The following is a 19882-nucleotide window of genomic DNA, read 5'->3' as shown; positions in this document are numbered from 1 at the left end:
AACGAACAAAAATTTGCAATCAGTATATTCCAGCTAACCTCAATTTCTTCATCTGTGACCTCCAAGTTCCCTCCTACCTCTAAATCCATATTCCTTTAGATATAAGAAAGACGTTTGTAGACTTTCACAAATGATGTTTAATCTCATAATTGACTAAAAGGTAAAATTATAAGCTACTAGTGTGATCATTGTTAATATGTTACAAAACTTTTGATTCACTACAACAAAATACAGTTTAAAAGACTATTCTAGCAAATTGTTTTTTATATAACCTAAAATGGTAAAAACAAACAAACAAACATTTACTTGGTGCTATAACAGAGATGACTTTCTGTGATCTTCTGATTATTAATATAAAATTAGGCAGAATTATGTTTGCCAAAGGTGTTTGGCGTTGTCATGGAGGGTGTACATTTCAGGGTCCAATTCTTAAGGAGGATTTCATCCAAATAGTGAGTTTCTTCAGATAATCCTTTTGCAGATGACATTGTACTGATTTGTATCAAACTCTAGATCTAATTTATGAAACTCAGCAAAATGTTCTAGTCTTAACACATTTAGCACAATGTTATTCACAAGCGTATCTGGAGGACCTTACCAGCTGTAGGTATTTCCTCTTCTATTTGGGCTTTTCATTTGGACATGCTCCAGTTACCAATAAACTGGTCATTTAGTGTTGACTTTTTTTTGTTCATGGCAACCTGTAAGACAAGGAAAGTACTTCTACCAAACTAAGTTAAAATTGGATTAGCTTTTGTGACATGTGTGTCATTTTGTTTATTCATCTCGTGGTCAACTAAAACCTTTTAACTCTTTCCTTCTGTCTAGGTATATCTCTTCTATCCTATAATTGTGTTGTTGCCTTGCAAAAAGGATTTGTGTGTATGTGTATATTAACCGAGTTTATATGGGATTAGTTGTGAGTTTAAAAAAAATTCAACTTGTTCATTAACAAATTCAAGAATACAAATCAGTTTTCCTCATGGATATCCATCTCTCCCTATTCCTCCTCCTAATTATCAATTTACCAACATCTTCTAAAATCAAGTTTTACTTATCCTTATTTTTCCCATATTATGCGTGTTCATTCTTTTCTCAATAAGAAAACATACAAAGATTTCATTTTATTCTTAATCTAACTTTGATTATTTCATTTGTGTTTTTAACATACAGAATGCTATGTTTTTTTCTTTTTATTATATTTACCATGTTCTTATTCCTAAGCGAAGTTTCAAACTTTCAAAGAGAAGGGAATAAGTTTTTGTTAATATCTAATATGTGACAGTATTAAGTGATTTACAAATATTATCTCATTTGAGCCTAATCCCTTAGATACTTGTATTAGCTCTCAAGTAAGTTTATGTAACTTGTCGTATACCTGTACCTTGTCCCTTCCCTTTACTTTCATGGTCACCTGAAAGAAGAAAAAACTTTTAAAATAATTTATTAAAGCAGTCTTCTCCACCCACACCTCACAAAAGACATTTTTTTAAAAATTCCAAATATTATGATTTTATTAGAAGCTTGGAAATATTTCAAATGATATCATTGAGCAATATGTTAATCTTTTTTTTTTTTTTTTTTTTTGTAATAAGTAAGATGGCTGACAAAGAATCAGCAGGATCAAGACCAAGAAGGGCTTTTCTGCCTCTGCTTCTGCCTCCTTCAAATCTGGCAGACACAAAGTGGTACTTGGTGCAAGCATTTCAGATGGTTATAGTTTGCAATGGAAGTGCAACTTATAGTACTGGACTGTTTAATTAAGTTCATTTTGAAGCTAAGTGACCTACACCTGTAAATACTACTTTAAGCATTTATTTAAAATTTAAGTAAACTGAAGCAGGTTGTCAGAATTTTCAGGTTCTCAACTCTGCATAAAGTAAAATAGTTCATCTTTTTAGCATGTCTGTGAAATATGGAATGGGAGACTGAATCATTGGCAAAGTAAAAGTTACACAAATTAATTCAGATTCTTGATCTGATTGGGTAATGTTCTCTCTTGTGAATTTTAGAGTCTTTGTATTACATGGACCAATGAGTTTATTATCTTCATATTCTTATGATAGTTCCGTTAGATCTAAATTAAATTAAAAATGAATTTAAATGAATGACTTGTAAAACAATAACAACAAAAATGTACTAAAACCTTGAGGTATAGCATTAAGTAGAATTGAGGTAATGCTATATTAAAAATTTCACAGATGTCAAAGTAATTAACAGAAATAATATCAAAAAATGCCAATGTTTTAATGAGAAAAGGGTCATATTCCTATTGAACCCCATCAGGCTTAACTTTAGGACAAGTTTTAGGACAATTCAAAATTGCATATTGCCTATCATTTTACAAGCCACTTCTGTCTTTCTTTGTAATGTTAAATAACCTCAGAATGAGATAGGAGAGAGCTCCTTCATCTGTGGGACAGATGACTATTTTTGTGATGAATGAATTTGCTGTTCTCTGATTGCTGGTCAACTCTAGTTGCCTTTTTGTTTCTTCTAGGTTTTAAATCTTGCTTCTACCATGTTCCCTCCTATTTAGGCAAAGGAAGACAGAGAAAAATATAATTTGGTCAAGCAGTGACTTGAAAGAAAAAAATAAGACCCCCACACTTTTGAAAGCAAAGAGAAATCTGACATAATTGCTTTAGAAAGTCAAAGAGTGACTTTTTAAATGTTAATTTAAAAAGTTGATATGACTTAACTAACATGGGTAGCAGATTGAAAAAGGGAAATGAATAGAAGAAAGCAGAAAGTAGTTGAATTTCAGGCTTAAAAATTTGGTAATCTTTAAAAGCAATAAACAGAACATGTTGGTATTCAGAAAAGAAATCTATTTTTTTTTTTTAATTGGTAAAATAGAAGACATTTGTTTAATTTTTCCTTTTATGTCCTTGCTGAACTACAAATCTAAATTCATTTGAATTAGCAAATAAGTAGGCATATTCCCCCCTCTTACTTCTAAAAAAAATTTTTTTTTAAACAAAGTCTCTTGCTTGCTTTAGCCAATAAAGTTGTTCCTCATAAAAAAGTAAAGAGAAGGATTTTTTTTTAAGTGAAATTGTCATGATTTGGGAAAAATCCTTGGCAGGTCTATTTAAAGACTGCTAGGGTGCCTACCATGCCCAAGAGACAAATTTTTGAATAATCTTCTCTTAAGAATCATTAGGTGTGATTTTATACACTGTTGGGATTTTTGAAGTAAAATTCTTTTAATTGAAAGTACTGAAGATTATGTAATGAAAGAACAGATGTTCTGGTCAGAGCTTACTTCTTCCTTGATATAGGTAGCAGTACATACATGTATAAAATATTTTCACAATTAAGATAGTTGATTTTCCCCTCTTATATCTAGCATTTAACAATGTGACAGGATAGGTTGTTTGTTATTAACTTTTACAATATGCCATAAATATAATAGCACATATTACTAATAGGTTATATATAGCCAGATAAAATTTGGATAGTGATGCTAGAGCACACAGCGTGCTTCCAAAAATAGTATTTCAGAGAATGGATAGCCTCTGACTAAAATCACTTAGTTTGTCTTGCTGATATTTCAGTTTCATAAACTTTTCCAAATTTAGGTGAATTAACATTTAATTTTGTTCCTTTGCCTTTTCAGCACTTTTAAATCCCATTAAACTTGGGAGTTAGAGTTAGTTCTCCTATGAAGGCTTCTATTCAAACTTAATTTTTTTCTCTTGTAGTTTAGTTTATTGGGAGTAACTAGGTGATGCACTGGATAGAATGCTGAACCTGGAGTCAGGAAAACCTGGATTCAAATTTGGCCTTGGATACTTAGTAGTTGTGTGACTTGTGCAAGTTATTTAACCTCTGCTTGCCTTAATTTCCTTATCTGTAAAATAGCATTGATAATAGTAGTACCCACCTTTCAAGAGTTGTGAGAATTAAATGGGATCATGATTTTAAAGGGCTTAGCACAGTGCCTGTCTCATAGTAAATGCTATATAAATGCTAGCTTCTGTTATTATTATTAGCTGTCGTAGATTCTTCTCATTATCTATATGTTGAACTACTTAATTGTCTTAGTGGCTGTTACACATAGTTGATAGGATATAATGTCTAATTAAGAAGACTGGATTTGGGTCTGTCCCCTGGTATTTACTGCCTCTGTGATTCTGATCATTTGCTTAGCTTTTCTTAGGGTGCCGGGGTACCCTTCTCTGTAAAATGGAGATTATAATAGCATTTACCTCACAGAGCTGTTTCTTGGATAATATGAGATAATGGATATAAAGTTCTTTGCACACCATAAAAATTTATATAAATGACAAGTAGCTATCCTCTTATTATTTTGTAGCATGTGCTTGTGATAGCATTGCGGGGAGCTCACATCTTAATTCCCTCTGCTGAAGAAGCTTGGCAATTGTTCTCTATCTTAAAGCATTTAAAAGAGTTGGTCCAGATATTGAGAGGTTAAATTGCCAGCATATACCAGAATCAGTATTTGAACCTGGTTCATGCTTATCTGAGCCATGTACTATGTTACTAATTGTAATTTTCTAGATTTTTATTCAAAGAGCAGTTTTAGCATAGGAATTTTATCATTATTCATTACAGAATTTAAAATTCTGTGATCTATGAACTCAATGAATTAAGTAGCAGGTAACAGTATTTTTCCTACTTTGCAGAGTAGAGTAAGAAATTTAAAATTTTTTTGTTCTTTCCTTTTCATTTGGTTCATAAAGTAATGACCTTCCTAATGACTTGTTGCACCCCACCCTCATTTCTACCTTGAATAGTTTATTATAAAGAATCTGAAAAGGGTCATGTATGTTATACACACACACATACACATTTCTAAAGCCTCTATCAGTAAAATACAAAATAAAATTGTGTCCAAAAAATTCTTTTTTTATAGGAAGCTATTGAGTCCTTTAAAGAAGCTTTGAAACAGAAAGCTGATTTTATTGATGCATATAAAAGTCTTGGTCAAGCCTACAGGTGAGTAAAAATGATTGAGTATATTTTGAGAGTGGGGGCTGATTTGAATGACATCTAAGATAATAGTAATATTAAAAGTATCTTTTAATCTTAAATTGGGTTAAGAAGTTGGTGGGATATACCATTTTCTCCCATTTAGGAAAAGGGCAGAGACTTTCCTGAGTCTAGGGCCATTGCTGCAAAAGGAAACCTAAAAAGCAAAATTAGTTGTAAAAAATGAATTTTAGATACTTTACTGTGGAGTTTGTTCAGTACCCCCCCAAAAAAAATATACTGTTAATGTGTACCTGACATTGATAAATGTAGACAGTGTTTAAGGAAGATTATTTTTTCAAGTGCACCTAAACCAGATCCTAGAATCAGGGGAAGTCAAGGAGCAACAAGAGAAAAAGAAGAAATTAAAAAAAAAAAAAAAAAAAAGACCTGGAGGGCAAAGAGTCAAATCAAATAAACAAAAAGAAGACATTATTACAAAAGATTATGATAACACAAATTCCTAAAACATAGAAAAATATGCAGAAAGAATGTGGGACCTTGTAAATTTTAAATTAGTTTTAAAGAAGTAGCAAAGTTTCTTTTATCATATATTCTCCCGTAGTAGAAATTGGGGAAATAGTAAACTGCTCTTCTCCATGGTATTTTCACTATTCTGTGCAAAGCTGCTTTTCTTTTATTTTTTTTAGATGGCTAGAGTTTGATAAATGGGGGCAGGGAAGGGAAAGAAGACTCTGTCATGCTAATGATGAAACAGATTTAGTTAAATTAAAAGATTGATTAAATTTAAAAATTAGATTTGTCATTTAAATTGCATAGGTATATGAATGTATAATCGGGAAGTAATACAATCTAATCTTTTTTTTAATATATAACCACTTAAAAAAATTAAACTAAATCTCTGTTTTATACATTAGCATGACAGATTCCTTTATTACACTCTGATAAAATCTTAAAAATGAAAGAAATAGTTTTGTACAAAATTGTGAAATGCCTCCGATAAGCCTACTATTTTACTGACTATAGAACTCAACAAAACTATTTTCTCCAAGGTTACCAAAATTCTATAGCTTCTTAATCAGTTAGGGTTTTTTCCCTCCCATTCATTAGCCTTCTTAATCCCTCTAAAGTATTCAAAATCATCAACTAACATCTTCTACTAGATACTTTTGCCTTTCTCTGTTTGACACTGTTCTCTCCTTATCTTTCTCCTGCCTGCTCAACTGTTCTTCTTCAGTCTCCTATGCAGATCTTCAGTCTTGCCTCATGCTTTGTGCTAATGAGTTCTGTTCTGGGCCTTCTCTTATTTGGTTCTTAAAAAATAGATTTTCATTGATATCTTTCATTTTACATCAGCTACATTTTCTATGTTCCTTCCATCCTTTTTAGGCAGTTCTTCCTTAAAATAAAGTATGAAGAAAAAAAAGGAAACAAAATTTCCACAACATTAAATAAAATGAAAAAAAGCTTGTCATTATATGTAGCCATCCCCCAAAATCCCCCTATCTTTGCAAAAAAGATTGGAAGAAGTATCATTTCATAACTCCTCCTTGGAGTAACAGCACAATATTTAACATCCTTTGTCATTAAGAGGAAAACTACCTCTTGTATTCCTCTTTGATGGGGAGTAGAAAAAGCCCTGAGTTAAGGCCTGATTGACCATTGCCCTTTGCCTGGCAGCTACCATATAGAAAGAGCAGAAACAGTTTGTAGACCAATGCCCACTTCAGTGCCATTTTATCAACTTTTGGAGACTGAGCTGTTACCTTTGTGGTTTCTCCATTTCTGTCTTTGTCCTTATATAAATCAATCACTGACTATATATAGAAAGAAACCATGTCCATTTTGTAATTTGGACTCTTTTACCCCCATTTTTCTCAACCCTACATTGCTCAAATCCTACTCTTAACATCATCCAGTCCCTTTGCTGTGCTCTCTGAAATTCTTCTTCCATAATAAACAAAACTCCCCTTAGTCCTGGACCTCTTTCTCTCACACTCCTTTCCTTTATCAGCTCTCCCTGAGACCTGGTTCCCTCTGAGCCATACCAGAACCACAGGCATTATTATCTGCCCTGTGGATGCAACTTAAAGACCTCTGGATCTTTCTGTCCACCATGAAGCTGGACTCTTATGTGTTGTCTTCCTCAATAGAATGTAAGTTGCTTGAGATTAGGGACTGTTTTATTCGATCTTTGTCTCTGGCACTTTGCGCAGTGCCTGAAATGTAGAAGTTGCTATTTAAATGCTTGTTCAACTATTGAATTAAGTGTTAATTAGGTAGTTGGGAATTTGAAACAGGAGTTCAGGAGAAATTAGGATTAGGTAGCTAAGTCTGAAGTGATAATTAAGCTTATGATTGTTGATAAATTTATAAAAGAAGAGAATATAGAGAGAGAACAGGTCCAAGGACAAAGTCTTCATTTATACTTTTAGTAAATTGGAAGAGGAGGATCCAGTCCAGGACACTGAAGTTAAGCTGAAAACTTAAGAGAAATTCCATGAAACCAGAGGAGGAGAGATTGTTCAGGAGCAGAGAAAGGTCAACAGCATTAGAAGCTTCAGCAGGTCAAGTAAGGTAATGAATGAGAAAAGGCTGTTAGATTTAGCAGTTAAAGAGAGAATTTTGTGGAGAGCAGTTTTATTTGGGGAGCTGAATCCAGACTGCAAGAGGAGTGATGTTGAGAAATTAATATGAGGCAAAGAAGTGGACATAGTAAATTAAGTGATTCTTTTTTATCATCTTATCCCTGCTTTACATCTTATGCATGGTATGAGAGGCAGTGAAGATATACTAAAAAATACCGGATTGACAGCTGCAACACCGAAGTGCAAACTATTTTATTGTCTTTCTATTTTGGTCACTTAACATCTCTGACCTTTGGGTTCTTAGATTGCAAAATAGGATCAATATTACCAAGATTTCTACCTATATTAGTGATCTGAAAATTCTGTAATTCTATAAATGATGGGGTTTTTTGGTTGCTTTTTGTTTTTCATAGTTCAAGCATATAGTAGATTTTTATTAAGCATAACTTTGGTTCTAAATATTCCACTCATTTTTGTAATACAGTTAAAAACAATTATACAAGAATAAATTAAAAAATATGAAATTATGAAAACAAACTCATTAAGACTTCTTTTATATATCTTATATATACTTAAGCAAATCAAGATTTTTCAGAATAGAAGAATAAAGACATAGTATAACTTAGAAAGCAACAAAAATTTGTTACCATGCTATCAAAGTGGGAGACAACAAAATTTTCCAGTATTTTAAGAGGACAGAAAAACAGTTAAAATAAAACATTGGACTGTTGCAAAATTAAAATGTAACTCAATAAACAGAACTGCTCAAAAAACTTCTACAAATTGTATAGCTTTTTGATTTTAAGGGAGATTTTGCTTGCCACATTTTAATTCAGACTTCTCTGAGGCCTATCAGGATCATAGGATGAATTCTAACTATATATTCTTCTCGTTTTGTAACAACAAACCTTATTTTCACACTATATTTACAGGGCTATTTTGAGGCATCTTATCTATTAAGCTAACAACCGTTCAGCATATCTACTAATAGGTTTGGGAGGAAATACCTATCCACTTTTAAATCTTTTTGGTTCAAATAATATTTTGGTTTTGGGTTTTTTTTTTTTTTTAAGGAAAGTACTATATCTTTTCCAGGTCAATAACCATTTAAATCAGGGGTTCTTAGCATAGGATATATTTACTAGCATGTTTGGAATTTTAAAAAATATTTTGATAACTTTTAATAATGTATACTTTGTGTGTGTATGTGTATAAACTGTCTGTAGGTAGATAGATTCATTTGTATTCTGCTATAATTGGTTTCTGTTGAAATTCTCTGTATTTTATCTTATAATTCTAGGGATCCCTAGGTTTCTCCAGATTGTCAAAGAAGTTTATGTCATAAAAAAAGATTAAGAATCCCTAATTGAGATACAAACTGTTTTCTAGAAGCAGAATCCCTTTGTGAATCAAAGTGATTGCATTATTCACATTATATGTATATAGAGTTTCATTCATATTCTACTATAATTGGTTTTGCTTAAATTCGATATATTTCAACTTACACATTTAAAAACCTTGTTCTGAGAAATGATCTATAGATTCCTGCAAATTGTCAAAGAATTCCATGTCACACACAAAAACATAAGCCCTAAATTAGATGCAGATTTGTTTTCTAGGAACAGAATCCCTTGATGATTACATTACTCACATTATTTGTAAGATGAAATTTTTTAATCTACCTCACAGATACTTTTTTGTTTTTATATAACATTTGATAGTAAATGATGTGCCAGAATTCATATAAGTAGTCAATAACATAGCTTTGGGATAGAATATAGGCATCAAAACTAATAAGCAATAATCTATTTGATTAGAATTCAATTAACACAAATTTTGTACATTATCTAATTATATCTATTCCCTTTCTTAACTATTATATGATGCACCTAGAGAACTGGGCAACTTTGAAGCAGCCACTGAGAGTTTTCAAAGGGCCTTACTCCTCAACCAGAATCATGTACAGACCCTACAGCTTCGTGGGATGATGCTATATCATCATGGCAGCTTACAGGAAGCCCTAAAGAATTTCAAGGTGAGCGCTGTAGATGGAATTCTTTGAATGCAGGGTGGAAATTTTTACATGCTGTCCAGGAGAATGTGTGTACTGGGTACCATTTAGATGAAAAAGAAGGTTGGTTTTGGAGTCTGGGTCAGGCTGTAAATTTTGCTTCTATCACTTACTACCTGTATGGTTGGGAGGAAGTTATTTAACTTTTCTGGGTTTCCATTTCCTCATCCATAAAATGAAGAGTTTGGATTACATCTAAAGTCCCTTCCACGTGAACCCAAAATCCTGCAAAACGTACCACAGAGATTAATTTATAAAGCATTTATCTAGTTTGTCCTGCAGTGGAAATCTAATCACTGAGTTATAGGTATCATCTGAATAAAGAGTTTGGATATTGTTTTAACCTGGACAGATTATATGACTATGTTTTCTTTTGAATCCCCCAGAGATGCCTGCAACTAGAGCCATACAATGAAGTGTGTCAGTATATGAAAGGACTCAGCCACGTGGCAATGGGGCATTTCTATGAAGGAATAAAAGCACAAACTAAAGTTATGTTAAATGACCCTCTCCCAGGCCAGAAGGCTAGCCCAGAGTATCTGAAAGTAAAATACCTCCGAGGTAAGGCTGAAATGACAAAAACAGTAACTGTCTCTCATCTTTTACCTCTTTAGAGCTATATTAATTTAATTCACAAAGTCATTTATTTGCAAGGCACTGAAAATATAAAGACAAAAATGAAATATTGCTTATCCTTAAAGAACATATTTGGTCAAAGACTATAACAGCCTTATTGTCTCTTCATTCATTTGAGAGCTCTGTCATCTTCTAAAAATAGGTTGGATAAGAGTGGTAAAAAAATAAAATCCTTTGCAAGTAAAGGTTTCTTGACCTAGTGTTTTATGAATCATTGGTCTTCTTCACAGAAAGCATCTTGTAGCTGTAAGAGAATAATTGTCGATTATTTTGCTTTGGGGAAAGAAGTTCAATGACTTATCCTCAGCTGTTTTTCATTTTTCTTTTCAATTTTTAAAAATTTATTGAATAAAATAATTTCCATAATAGTATAATAAAAAGACAATTATACATAAAACTGCAATTCTTTCATGTACAACTTGCTATTCCTTTCAAATATATGTTATCACATAAATTTCTTACTTTTTGTCTTTTCCCTTTCCCCCCTTGCCCTAGAGATGGCAACCATTAGACACACAAATCGATTACACACACACACACACACACACACACACACACACACACGTAAGATTATTCTATCCATCTACTTGTCAGTTCTTTCTCTGGATGCAGATAGTGTTTTCCTTCATCTGTTCTTTACACTTAATTTGGTTATTTATAACAGGGAAAAGAACTCATTTGCTCGGTCATTTTTTAAGTCTTGCTGTTACCATATATAATGTTTTCAGTTTTCCTCATTTTGCTCTTCATTATTTTCTGCAAGTCTTTCCATGTTTTTTTCTAAAATCATTGAGCTCATTATTTATTTTTTTAATAACTTTTTATTGACAGACAATTGTTTACAACATTATCCCTTGCATTCACTTCTGTTCAAATTTTTCTCCTTCCCTCCCTCCACCCCCTCCCCCAGATGGCAAGCAGTCCTATACATGTTAAATATGTCACAGTATATCCTAGATACAGTATATGTGTGCAGAACCGAACAATTCTCTTGTTGCAGAGGGAGAATTGGATTCAGAAGGTATAAATAGCCCGGGAAGAAAAACAAAAATGCAAGCAGTTTACATTCATTTCCCAGTGTTCTTTCTTTGGGTGTAGCTGCTTCTGTCTGTCCTTGATCAATTGAAATTGAGTTAGATCTCTTTGTTGAAGAAATCCACTTCCATCAGAATACATCCTCATACAGTGTCGTTGTTGAGGTATATAATGATCTCCTGGTTCTGCTCATTTCACTTAGTAGAGCTCATTATTTTTTATAGCACAGTAGTATTCCTTATAGTGATGAAATCATATCTTCCATTGTTTCATGTCATTTTTGTTCCTCTCTGAATTTAGTTTCCATATTGTCTATAGTTTCGGAGTTGATTTGGCATTTTTAGTCTATCTTTCAATCTTGAAGCAGTTAGGTGGTGTAGTAGAGTACTTGGCATGGGGGCAAGTGAACTTGAGTTCATATCCTACTTTAAGTACTTATTAGCTATGTGGTTCTTGGCAAATGATTTAATACTCTCAGTTTCCTTATCTGCAATATAGGGATAATAGTAACCTCTAAACCACAAGATTATTGCGATAGATCAAGAGCTTTGGAGACTTCAAAATTCTATGGAAATGGTAGCATTATAATAATGATGATAAAACTCAGAACTCTGGTTCCATGATGTCATCTTCCTCAGGATAAATATGCTCCTTTTGTGGTCATCTAAAACTTTTTTAGCTCTAGGATTGAGAAAATCAGATCTTTGCTATTGTGCATGGAAGGATACATGAATTTAATCTAAAGTAGCCTAGATTCATTTGACCTTAGCACTTGAAGTTAGTGTTGTCTTATTATCATTTAATCACAGCAATTTGCTAAATTTAGAATGCCCATTTTAAGTTTCTGAATAAATTAAATAACAGTTGGCTGAGAAGACAATTATATGGCACTTAGCCATGGGGAAAAAATTGTTGGCACTGTGTTTGAGTGGATCGAACATTTCTCCTTTTCTACAGAATACTCCCGATATCTTCATGCACACCTCGATACCCCACTTACAGAGTATAATATTGATGTAGATTTACCTGGAAGCTTCAAAGATCACTGGGCTAAAAATTTGCCCTTTCTCATAGAGGATTATGAAGAGCAGCCTGGATTACAGCCTCATATCAAGTAAGTAATCAAACTGAAAGTCTTTTGTTAGGCCCCCAGTTCACTGCCCTGTATATGCACAATAACATTTTCTGTACATATTCCTTCAAGTTAACTTTGCTTAGAGTTAATAAGACCAAAAATATTTTTAGCAAAGCAAGTTGAAACTTGTTTAAAGATAGTTTTTCTTTCTTGTTTATGTGCTATATGCCATTGGCTATAGTACCAAGCTGAATTCCAAACTAAAGGGACTCTTATGTGGATGTGTTATTAAGTTGTTTAAAATGTTACTAGTTCAAAACTAGTTCTATCAGAGAAAAGATATATGCTTTCCTCTACCATCTTCCCTACCTACTAGAACAATGGGTAAATCAGGTGACATGTGTTATATGTACATAGAAGATTTATTTAACAAGACTATTGATAAAAGTGTATGTATATATTCAGTTTCAGTATCACAAATAGGTTCTTTTGTGACCAGGGATTGTTTTATTTTGTCTTTATCTCCTTAGCATCTAGTCTAGTACTCTGGTACGTGGGTAGGTGTGTACACAGGGTACCAAAAGACTTAGTACAGTTTTAAAGTTTTAATAACTTAAAACTATATTGACTTTTAAGACATCTTTCATTTAAAAAACATATAAATATGTATGACCTTTGAAGTAATTTCCTGTTGTATGCATTTATGATTCTACAACCTCCCTTTTTAATTGATTCATTTTTAATTGAATATGATTAAGTGCAGAGATCAAAGTGGAAATTATGTTGTAATATATTTCCTCAGCATAGGTTCAGCTGTAGGTCTGATTTATCTATTTTCCCAAAGGAGGAAGTGATCACTCCTTGCGTGGAGTTGAGTTTCCAAATGGCTGTTGTAAAAGCCCTTATCATGTGTGTAATGTTTCTTCCAGAGATGTGTTGCCTCAGAATTTTGAGAGCTACAAGCCTGATGTGCAGGAGCTGATTTGTGTAGCAGATCGTTTGGGATCGCTGATGCAATATGAAACACCTGGTTTCCTGCCAAATAAGAGAATACACAGAGGTATGTTGGAAATTGGATCTGAAAATGGAAATTATTTCTACCTGTTCTTGTTGGGGTTGGCATTTTTAATTTAAGGTAACTCTTTACTGACTTGCAAGAAGAATGGAGCATTAACTTTTTAAAAATAGTTTTACAGTTTACTATTCCAAATTATGAATAATTTATACATGGAATGTCATATTATCTTGTGCATGTGGAGGGCCCTTGGTAAGTTTTATTGAATTTCTATACAATAGAACTTGTATTAAAAGTAAATTCTCTTATTTACATAAAACTTTATACAGATATCATCCTTAGGTTGGGAGTGGAAATTGGAGGGGGAGTTGGGGTAAGAATACTCTGACACTTGTGCAATTTGTCTGTAACTACTACTGTTAGTTTGAATTATAGTTCTCAGTAATTAATACTCCATAAACAGCAGCTGTGTTGAGGCCCAGGTTGAAGGGAAGAGGAATCTGGCACACATGAAGTTTTAGTAACAAGCCTAGAAGGGAGGAGGTTACTTTGCAGAAACCTCTTGTTTCCATTTATGGATTTAAGTAGGGTTAGCATAATGAGACGTTCTTAAATCTTTTTATTCTTTTTAAAAATGTCTCAAAAACACTTTCCTTAAATGGGGAAAAATTACAGTTAAGTCTGAAAATTTGTTCTTTACCACTTGAACTAATGATATATATATATATCTTCTTGAATATTCTTTGCTCTTCAGCAATGGGTTTGGCTGCATTAGAAGTCATGCAAGCAGTGCAGAGGACGTGGGCTAACTCAAAAGTACGAATGAATGGAAAAACTCGACTGATGCAGTGGAGAGATATGTTTGATATTGCAGTAAAATGGCGAAGGTAATGATCCAGAACAGAGCTTTAAGCCTTATTTTGAAATGGTGCTTATGGCCATGAACTAAAAAATTGACTTGACCAAAACAAGGCATTGCATATTGATTGGCTTAGTGCACACTACATCAGGCCTGGTCTCCCTGCTTTCTAAAATTATAACAAACTCTATCCTAATCTAGGTTATAAATCACTCTTCCTTGCTTCCCCCTCTATCCCACCCCACTGCCCCCCAAAATGACAGAGAGATTGCTGCTACCATTTTCTTTGGGAACATTTGCAAATGAAGTCTTTTATTTATTTTCATCACAGTTCAGTCCCCTTTGAAAAAAGACACCTCTTATGTTGCAGGGTCCTTGGAAGTGAATTTCATTTTATTGGTTCCTCCTGTTCAAAATGTGCCTAATTAAACCTGCTGTAGATAGTTGGGGGACTTCCTCTGAGATTCATTTTTATGAGAAGCGGGAACCATTTGTTAAATTTCTGATTATAATACTCCAAGTTAAGGATCCATATTCTCAGGTACAAATGAACTTCCAGCTTTTTTTTTTTAATCATTGTATTTTAAACACTTTGCATATCTTAAAAAAAAAGACTTGATCATTTCTAGTTCTTATAAATTTTTTGATTTTAATAGGCTCTGTTTTGTAGGATTGCTGATCCAGACCAGCCTGTATTATGGTTAGATCAAATGCCAGCTCGAAGTCTTAGTAGGGGCTTTAATAACCACATCAATCTAATCAGGTATGAAATTTTTGCTTATTCTTCTTTTTTAAAAGGTTTACCCTACTGAATAGATATGGTAGATCATAAATGATCCACTCTTCATTTTCTTATTTACAGCTATGGAAGCTCACACTCTAATTGTTCCATCTTTTCCAACGTAAACTTTTTTATTTGTCTAGTTGCTTAGCCCTGTGGAAAAGAACCCCCAATTCTTGGCAAGATCCCGTTTCTTAAATTTTTAGCAAAAATTAATGTCATCATTTCACATCTTAAATGTTTTCTGATTCTAGAAATTAGACTATTAATTTACAAAAATCACTTGACATTTTCATTTGTTTATATTTAATAAAATGATATTTTTTATGTTTGAATATTTTCCATTCTCAAGAGATAAATTACTTGTCCCTTCATAATCTCTTGAATTCTTCTTTTTATGAAATAATTTGTGACCTTTATAGAGAATTTTTTGGTTTAAAGATTAAATATGCTTGAAGGCAAAAAAAAGGAATTGATATTGAAGTTTCAATTTAGTTTTTTGCTTATTAAAGCATCTGATATTTTGAAAGTAGATGGCCAACAAGTTTCATGTGAATATTATCTCAAAAAAGTGGTTTTTTTGACTCTCCTGTGCTCTCAAACTTTGGCTCACTTCATGTTTTCATATTTAGGGAGGCCTTTGATAAGTCATGAGATCTAGTGAGAACCTTGCTTACTCTCTTGGTTCTTCCATTTGTTTAATGGGAAATGAATCCATTACATGGATTCTTACATGATTCTTACATGAAATTTTCAACGGTGCCAGCTTTGAATCCTATTGTTTTTCTAAATATTTCTCATTAAATAACTAGCACATTTTATTTGAATCTTACAGGGGTCAAGTGATTAACATGAGATACCTGGAATATTTTGAGAAAATACTTCATTTTATCAAAGACAGGATTCTTGTCTATCATGGGTAATCCTTTCCTTTTTTATATTACTGACTTCTAATATATTTATAATCAGTAGTCAGATTTCCCTTGAGAAAAGATGACTTATACTGACAGGCCAACCAGGCTTGTTGTTAATCATATTTGTTGTTTGTTTGGCTAGGCAATTGGGATTAAGTGATTTGCCCAGAGTCACATAGCTAGTGAGTAGTAAGTGTGTAAGGCTGGATTTGAACTCATATCCTCCTGATTTCAGGGCCAGTGCTCTATCCAGTAGATCATCTAGCTGCTCTTATTAATCATATTTGTAAAATCGTTTTCATTAACTCTCCCTCATAATAGCTTTGCAGAATATACTAAAAATTTCCTGCTACTTCATGGAACTCTGCAATATTAATCTTTAGACTTGAGTCTTATTAACCATCTTCCAGAAAACAGTGTGACTTCTTCAACCCTCTTCTTTTATAAGAATAAGCATTTTTTTTTTGAATCTGTACTATAGCTTGGAGGTTTAAGCCATAGTCTTCTATGTGTCTAAATACCTTCTTTCCCTCATCATTTTCCTTCTTTCTTTCTTTGTTTTTCTTCCTTCTCCTCTCCTTCCTCACTTTCTTCTTTCATTACTTTCTTTTTTCCTTCCTTCCCCTTCTTTCTTCCTTCTACCCCTGCCTCTCCCCTTCCTCTCTGATTCTTTCAAGTATCCATTAAATACCTGCTAATTGCCAGACAGTTTCTGGGGAGAAAAAGACAAAAATGTAAGTCACTGCTTTCAAGAAGTTTACATTCTTTTGGGAAGAAATAGCATGTATCTAAAAAGAAACAAACAAAAAAAAGATAAGATATAGATTGAAAGCTATCCACCTATATATACATAAAGAGAAAAAAAAAAGTAATTTTTAGTGAGGAGGGCATTGGCATCTATAGGAGTAATTGTTTTTTTTTTGTGTTGGAAGCTGAGATTTGAAGGAATCAGAGATCTTGAGTGGCCACAGTACAGAGGGAATACATTCCACATATGGCCTATTCAAACAAAGATATGGACATGGGAAGTAGAATGTTGTGAACTGAAATAATAAATAAGCCAGTTTGGCTGAGCCATAGAATATGTAGAGGTGAATGATATAAAAGAAGCCTGGAACCAGATTGCAAAGGGTTTTAAAAGTGAAAAAGAGGAATTTGTTTCTTGTCCTAGAGATAGGTGGGGGCCATTGGAGATTCCTACACCAAGGGAATTTCATCATTAGGCTCAGACCTTAGGAATATCAATTTGGCAGTATCTAGATGGATTGAAAAGGAGAGAGGTAGGATAGGAAGCCCATTGGGAAGAAAGCTATTGCCAGGGTCCAGGTGAGAAATGATGAGATCCTGAATGAGGAGTGGGTTGTCTATATAATAAGAAAGGAACAGATGAGCCAGTGATTGTAGCATTATTATTAATAAGACTTGGTGGCTGAATGTGTATATGGGGTAAAGAGGAACGAGAAGTTTAGCTGATGCTAAGATTGTGAACATGAGTGACCAAAAGAATGGTGATAGTGCCAGCAGAAAGAGGGAAGTTAGGAAGTAAGGGGTGGGCTTGGGAGGAAAGATTATGAATTCAGTTTTGGGCATAATCAGTTTGAGATGCTTGTGGAACATCTAGTGTAAAATGTCGATTAATGGTCGTATGGGACTAGAGGACAGAGGAGAGACTAGAGTCTGATAATATAGATCAGAGAATCATCTGCTTGTGAGATGATGGTTGAATTCATGAAACATGATGAAATCTTCCCGAAAAAGCATATAGAAAGAGAAAAAAAAGAGAGCCTAGGATGGAACTTGGCATATATTCACACAAAGTAATTAAGACATAAATGATTAATTCAGAAACCTGAAAAAAAAAATGCCCAAACAGGTAACCTGAGAACCAAGAGAGATCATTGTGACAAAAACCAAGAGAGGAGAATATCAAGAATGAGGACGAATCGCACATTCTAGCTTATGTGATAGTTCAGTGGTATAATGAATAGAGTGTTGGGCTTGGAGTCAAGAAGATTATCTTCCTGTATTCAAATCTGGCCTCAGACACTTAATAGTTGTGTGATTCTGGACAAATCATTTAACCCAGTTTGCCTCAAGTTTTCCTTATTTGTAAAATGACCTGAAAAAAGTAATGGCCAATCACTCTAGTATCTTTTCCAAGAAAACCCCAAATCAGGTTACAGAAAGTTGCATACAACATTAAAAATGCCTGAATTTATATAGAGTAAATATAAGACTGGGAGTAAAGAGTTCTGAGTTCTGCTTTTTTGCTCATCCACTTGCTCAAGGACTTCATTCAACCCTTCTATAAAAGTGATTGTAAATTGCTATGTAAGTTGTTATGCAAATATTATAGGAGCATAATTATAGAAGCATATTATAGAAGCCAATAGATACTTTTGTTCTATAACTGAACTTAAAATGTAGTTTGTGAAAGGAAAAAATAGAAACAAAAACCTGTGTCCAGTTTTTATTTTTGGCATAGGAGAAACAAAGATTGATGCAAATTTTTGTGAACCATCTGTACACTGTACACACTGACTGTTATTTTCATGGTTGTCAATTTAGTGGGAATTATCATCCACCTAAGTTCTCATCTATTTCTCAAAGCCCATTAGCTTCAAATCCATTTCATGGTTCAGAAAATTCCTATATAGCTTATCACTAACTTTGCACATTTTGAATAACTCATGATTAAGAAAAGTTTCTTAAATTGAAAATGGAAAATTACTCTAAAATAGCTTGGCTAATTATTACATTTATGTATTAACCTTAACTGCCACCTTTCTGTATTTTTAGTGCTAATAATCCCAAAGGACTGTTAGAAGTTAGAGAAGCTCTTGAAAAGGTACACAAAGTAGAAGATCTTCTTCCAATTATGAAGGTAAATTTGTCAGGAATCTTTGATGCTTTTAGAAATAAAACTACTTTCTGAAGAAGGAACTGCTAAATGCTTAGTTTGCTTGTTTTATGACTGGTTTTAGTTAATATAATTGTGAAATCATTTAACTATGGCCATATTTTTCCCTTGGATCAAGTTTTGTGTGCCACAAATAGGAGATTAAGATCATGTCCTTAATTTATTTTGGTTTTGGCATTGGGAGTAGTGATTTTGTCTCTCTCTCTCTGTGTGTGTGTGTGTGTGTGTGTGTGTGTGTGTGTGTGTGTGTAAGTTTAGAGGAAGTAGTTGAGATTATCATCTATTTTATCTCATTAAGTAAATCATAATATAGAGACAGCAGGGTGATTTAGTGGATAAGCATGCTCAGGTAAACCTGAGTTCAAATACTTACTAGCTGTGTGATTTCAGGCAAGTCACTTTACCTGGCATGGCTTTGATTCCCTTATCTGTAAAATAATAATAGTACCAATCTCACAGGTTTGTATTAAGGACCAAATGATAAGGCATATGTAAAATGATTTACAAACTTAAAAGTGCTAGCTATCATTATTCATTTAAGACCAAAATGTACTAATTCATCATCAGTCTAATAAATGACATGAATTTCCTGAACTTTATTGTTGTATAAGTATAAATAACTTACTCTTGGAGTATTGGTTGAATAAGTAAGTCAAATAGCATAATGAAAACTGGACTAAGAGTCCAAAAACTAGAGTTCTAGTCTTGGTTTGTTTTTAATTGGTTGAAAAATCATATTAACTTTTCTGAGCTTCACTTTTTTTATCTGTTAAATTATATTTATCTGTTGTGGTTATTGATGAGTATCTGATGATTAATGTATGTAAAAATTGTTTTGAAAGTGTAAATTTCTGAATAAAAGATACTATTTAGGCTTTCAAGTTATTATTTAATATTATAAAACTCCTGGATTCCTTATAATTAATTATGGTCTTTATAGTTGGTTTACATGAAACATTTTAGTCACTTAGATTTTCTGTATGAAAACTCTTTGCCTTTGAGATATCTTGAGATACCTTTATTATGAGA

The 19882-nt window shown here is 33.1% G+C and overlaps 1 protein-coding gene across 2 annotated transcripts in view; it reads left to right on the top strand.

The window, feature by feature from the left end:
• TTC13 (tetratricopeptide repeat domain 13) overlaps positions 1 to 19882 on the top strand; it is an 82791-nt gene that overhangs the window by 47675 nt on the left and 15234 nt on the right. For both annotated transcript variants that reach the window (XM_051993637.1, XM_051993636.1), the window contains exons 9-17: positions 4883 to 4965; positions 9441 to 9582; positions 10005 to 10179; positions 12247 to 12403; positions 13294 to 13424; positions 14134 to 14266; positions 14909 to 15001; positions 15855 to 15938; positions 18733 to 18817. In XM_051993637.1, the coding sequence (XP_051849597.1) occupies positions 4883 to 4965; positions 9441 to 9582; positions 10005 to 10179; positions 12247 to 12403; positions 13294 to 13424; positions 14134 to 14266; positions 14909 to 15001; positions 15855 to 15938; positions 18733 to 18817 (1083 nt within the window). The remainder of the gene's footprint in view (positions 1 to 4882; positions 4966 to 9440; positions 9583 to 10004; positions 10180 to 12246; positions 12404 to 13293; positions 13425 to 14133; positions 14267 to 14908; positions 15002 to 15854; positions 15939 to 18732; positions 18818 to 19882) is intronic.

This window comes from Antechinus flavipes, chromosome 4, assembly GCF_016432865.1.
Source record: "Antechinus flavipes isolate AdamAnt ecotype Samford, QLD, Australia chromosome 4, AdamAnt_v2, whole genome shotgun sequence".
NCBI lineage: Eukaryota > Metazoa > Chordata > Mammalia > Dasyuromorphia > Dasyuridae > Antechinus > Antechinus flavipes.
Note: the sequence above shows the minus strand (reverse complement) of the source record. Positions and strands in the feature narration are given on the sequence as shown.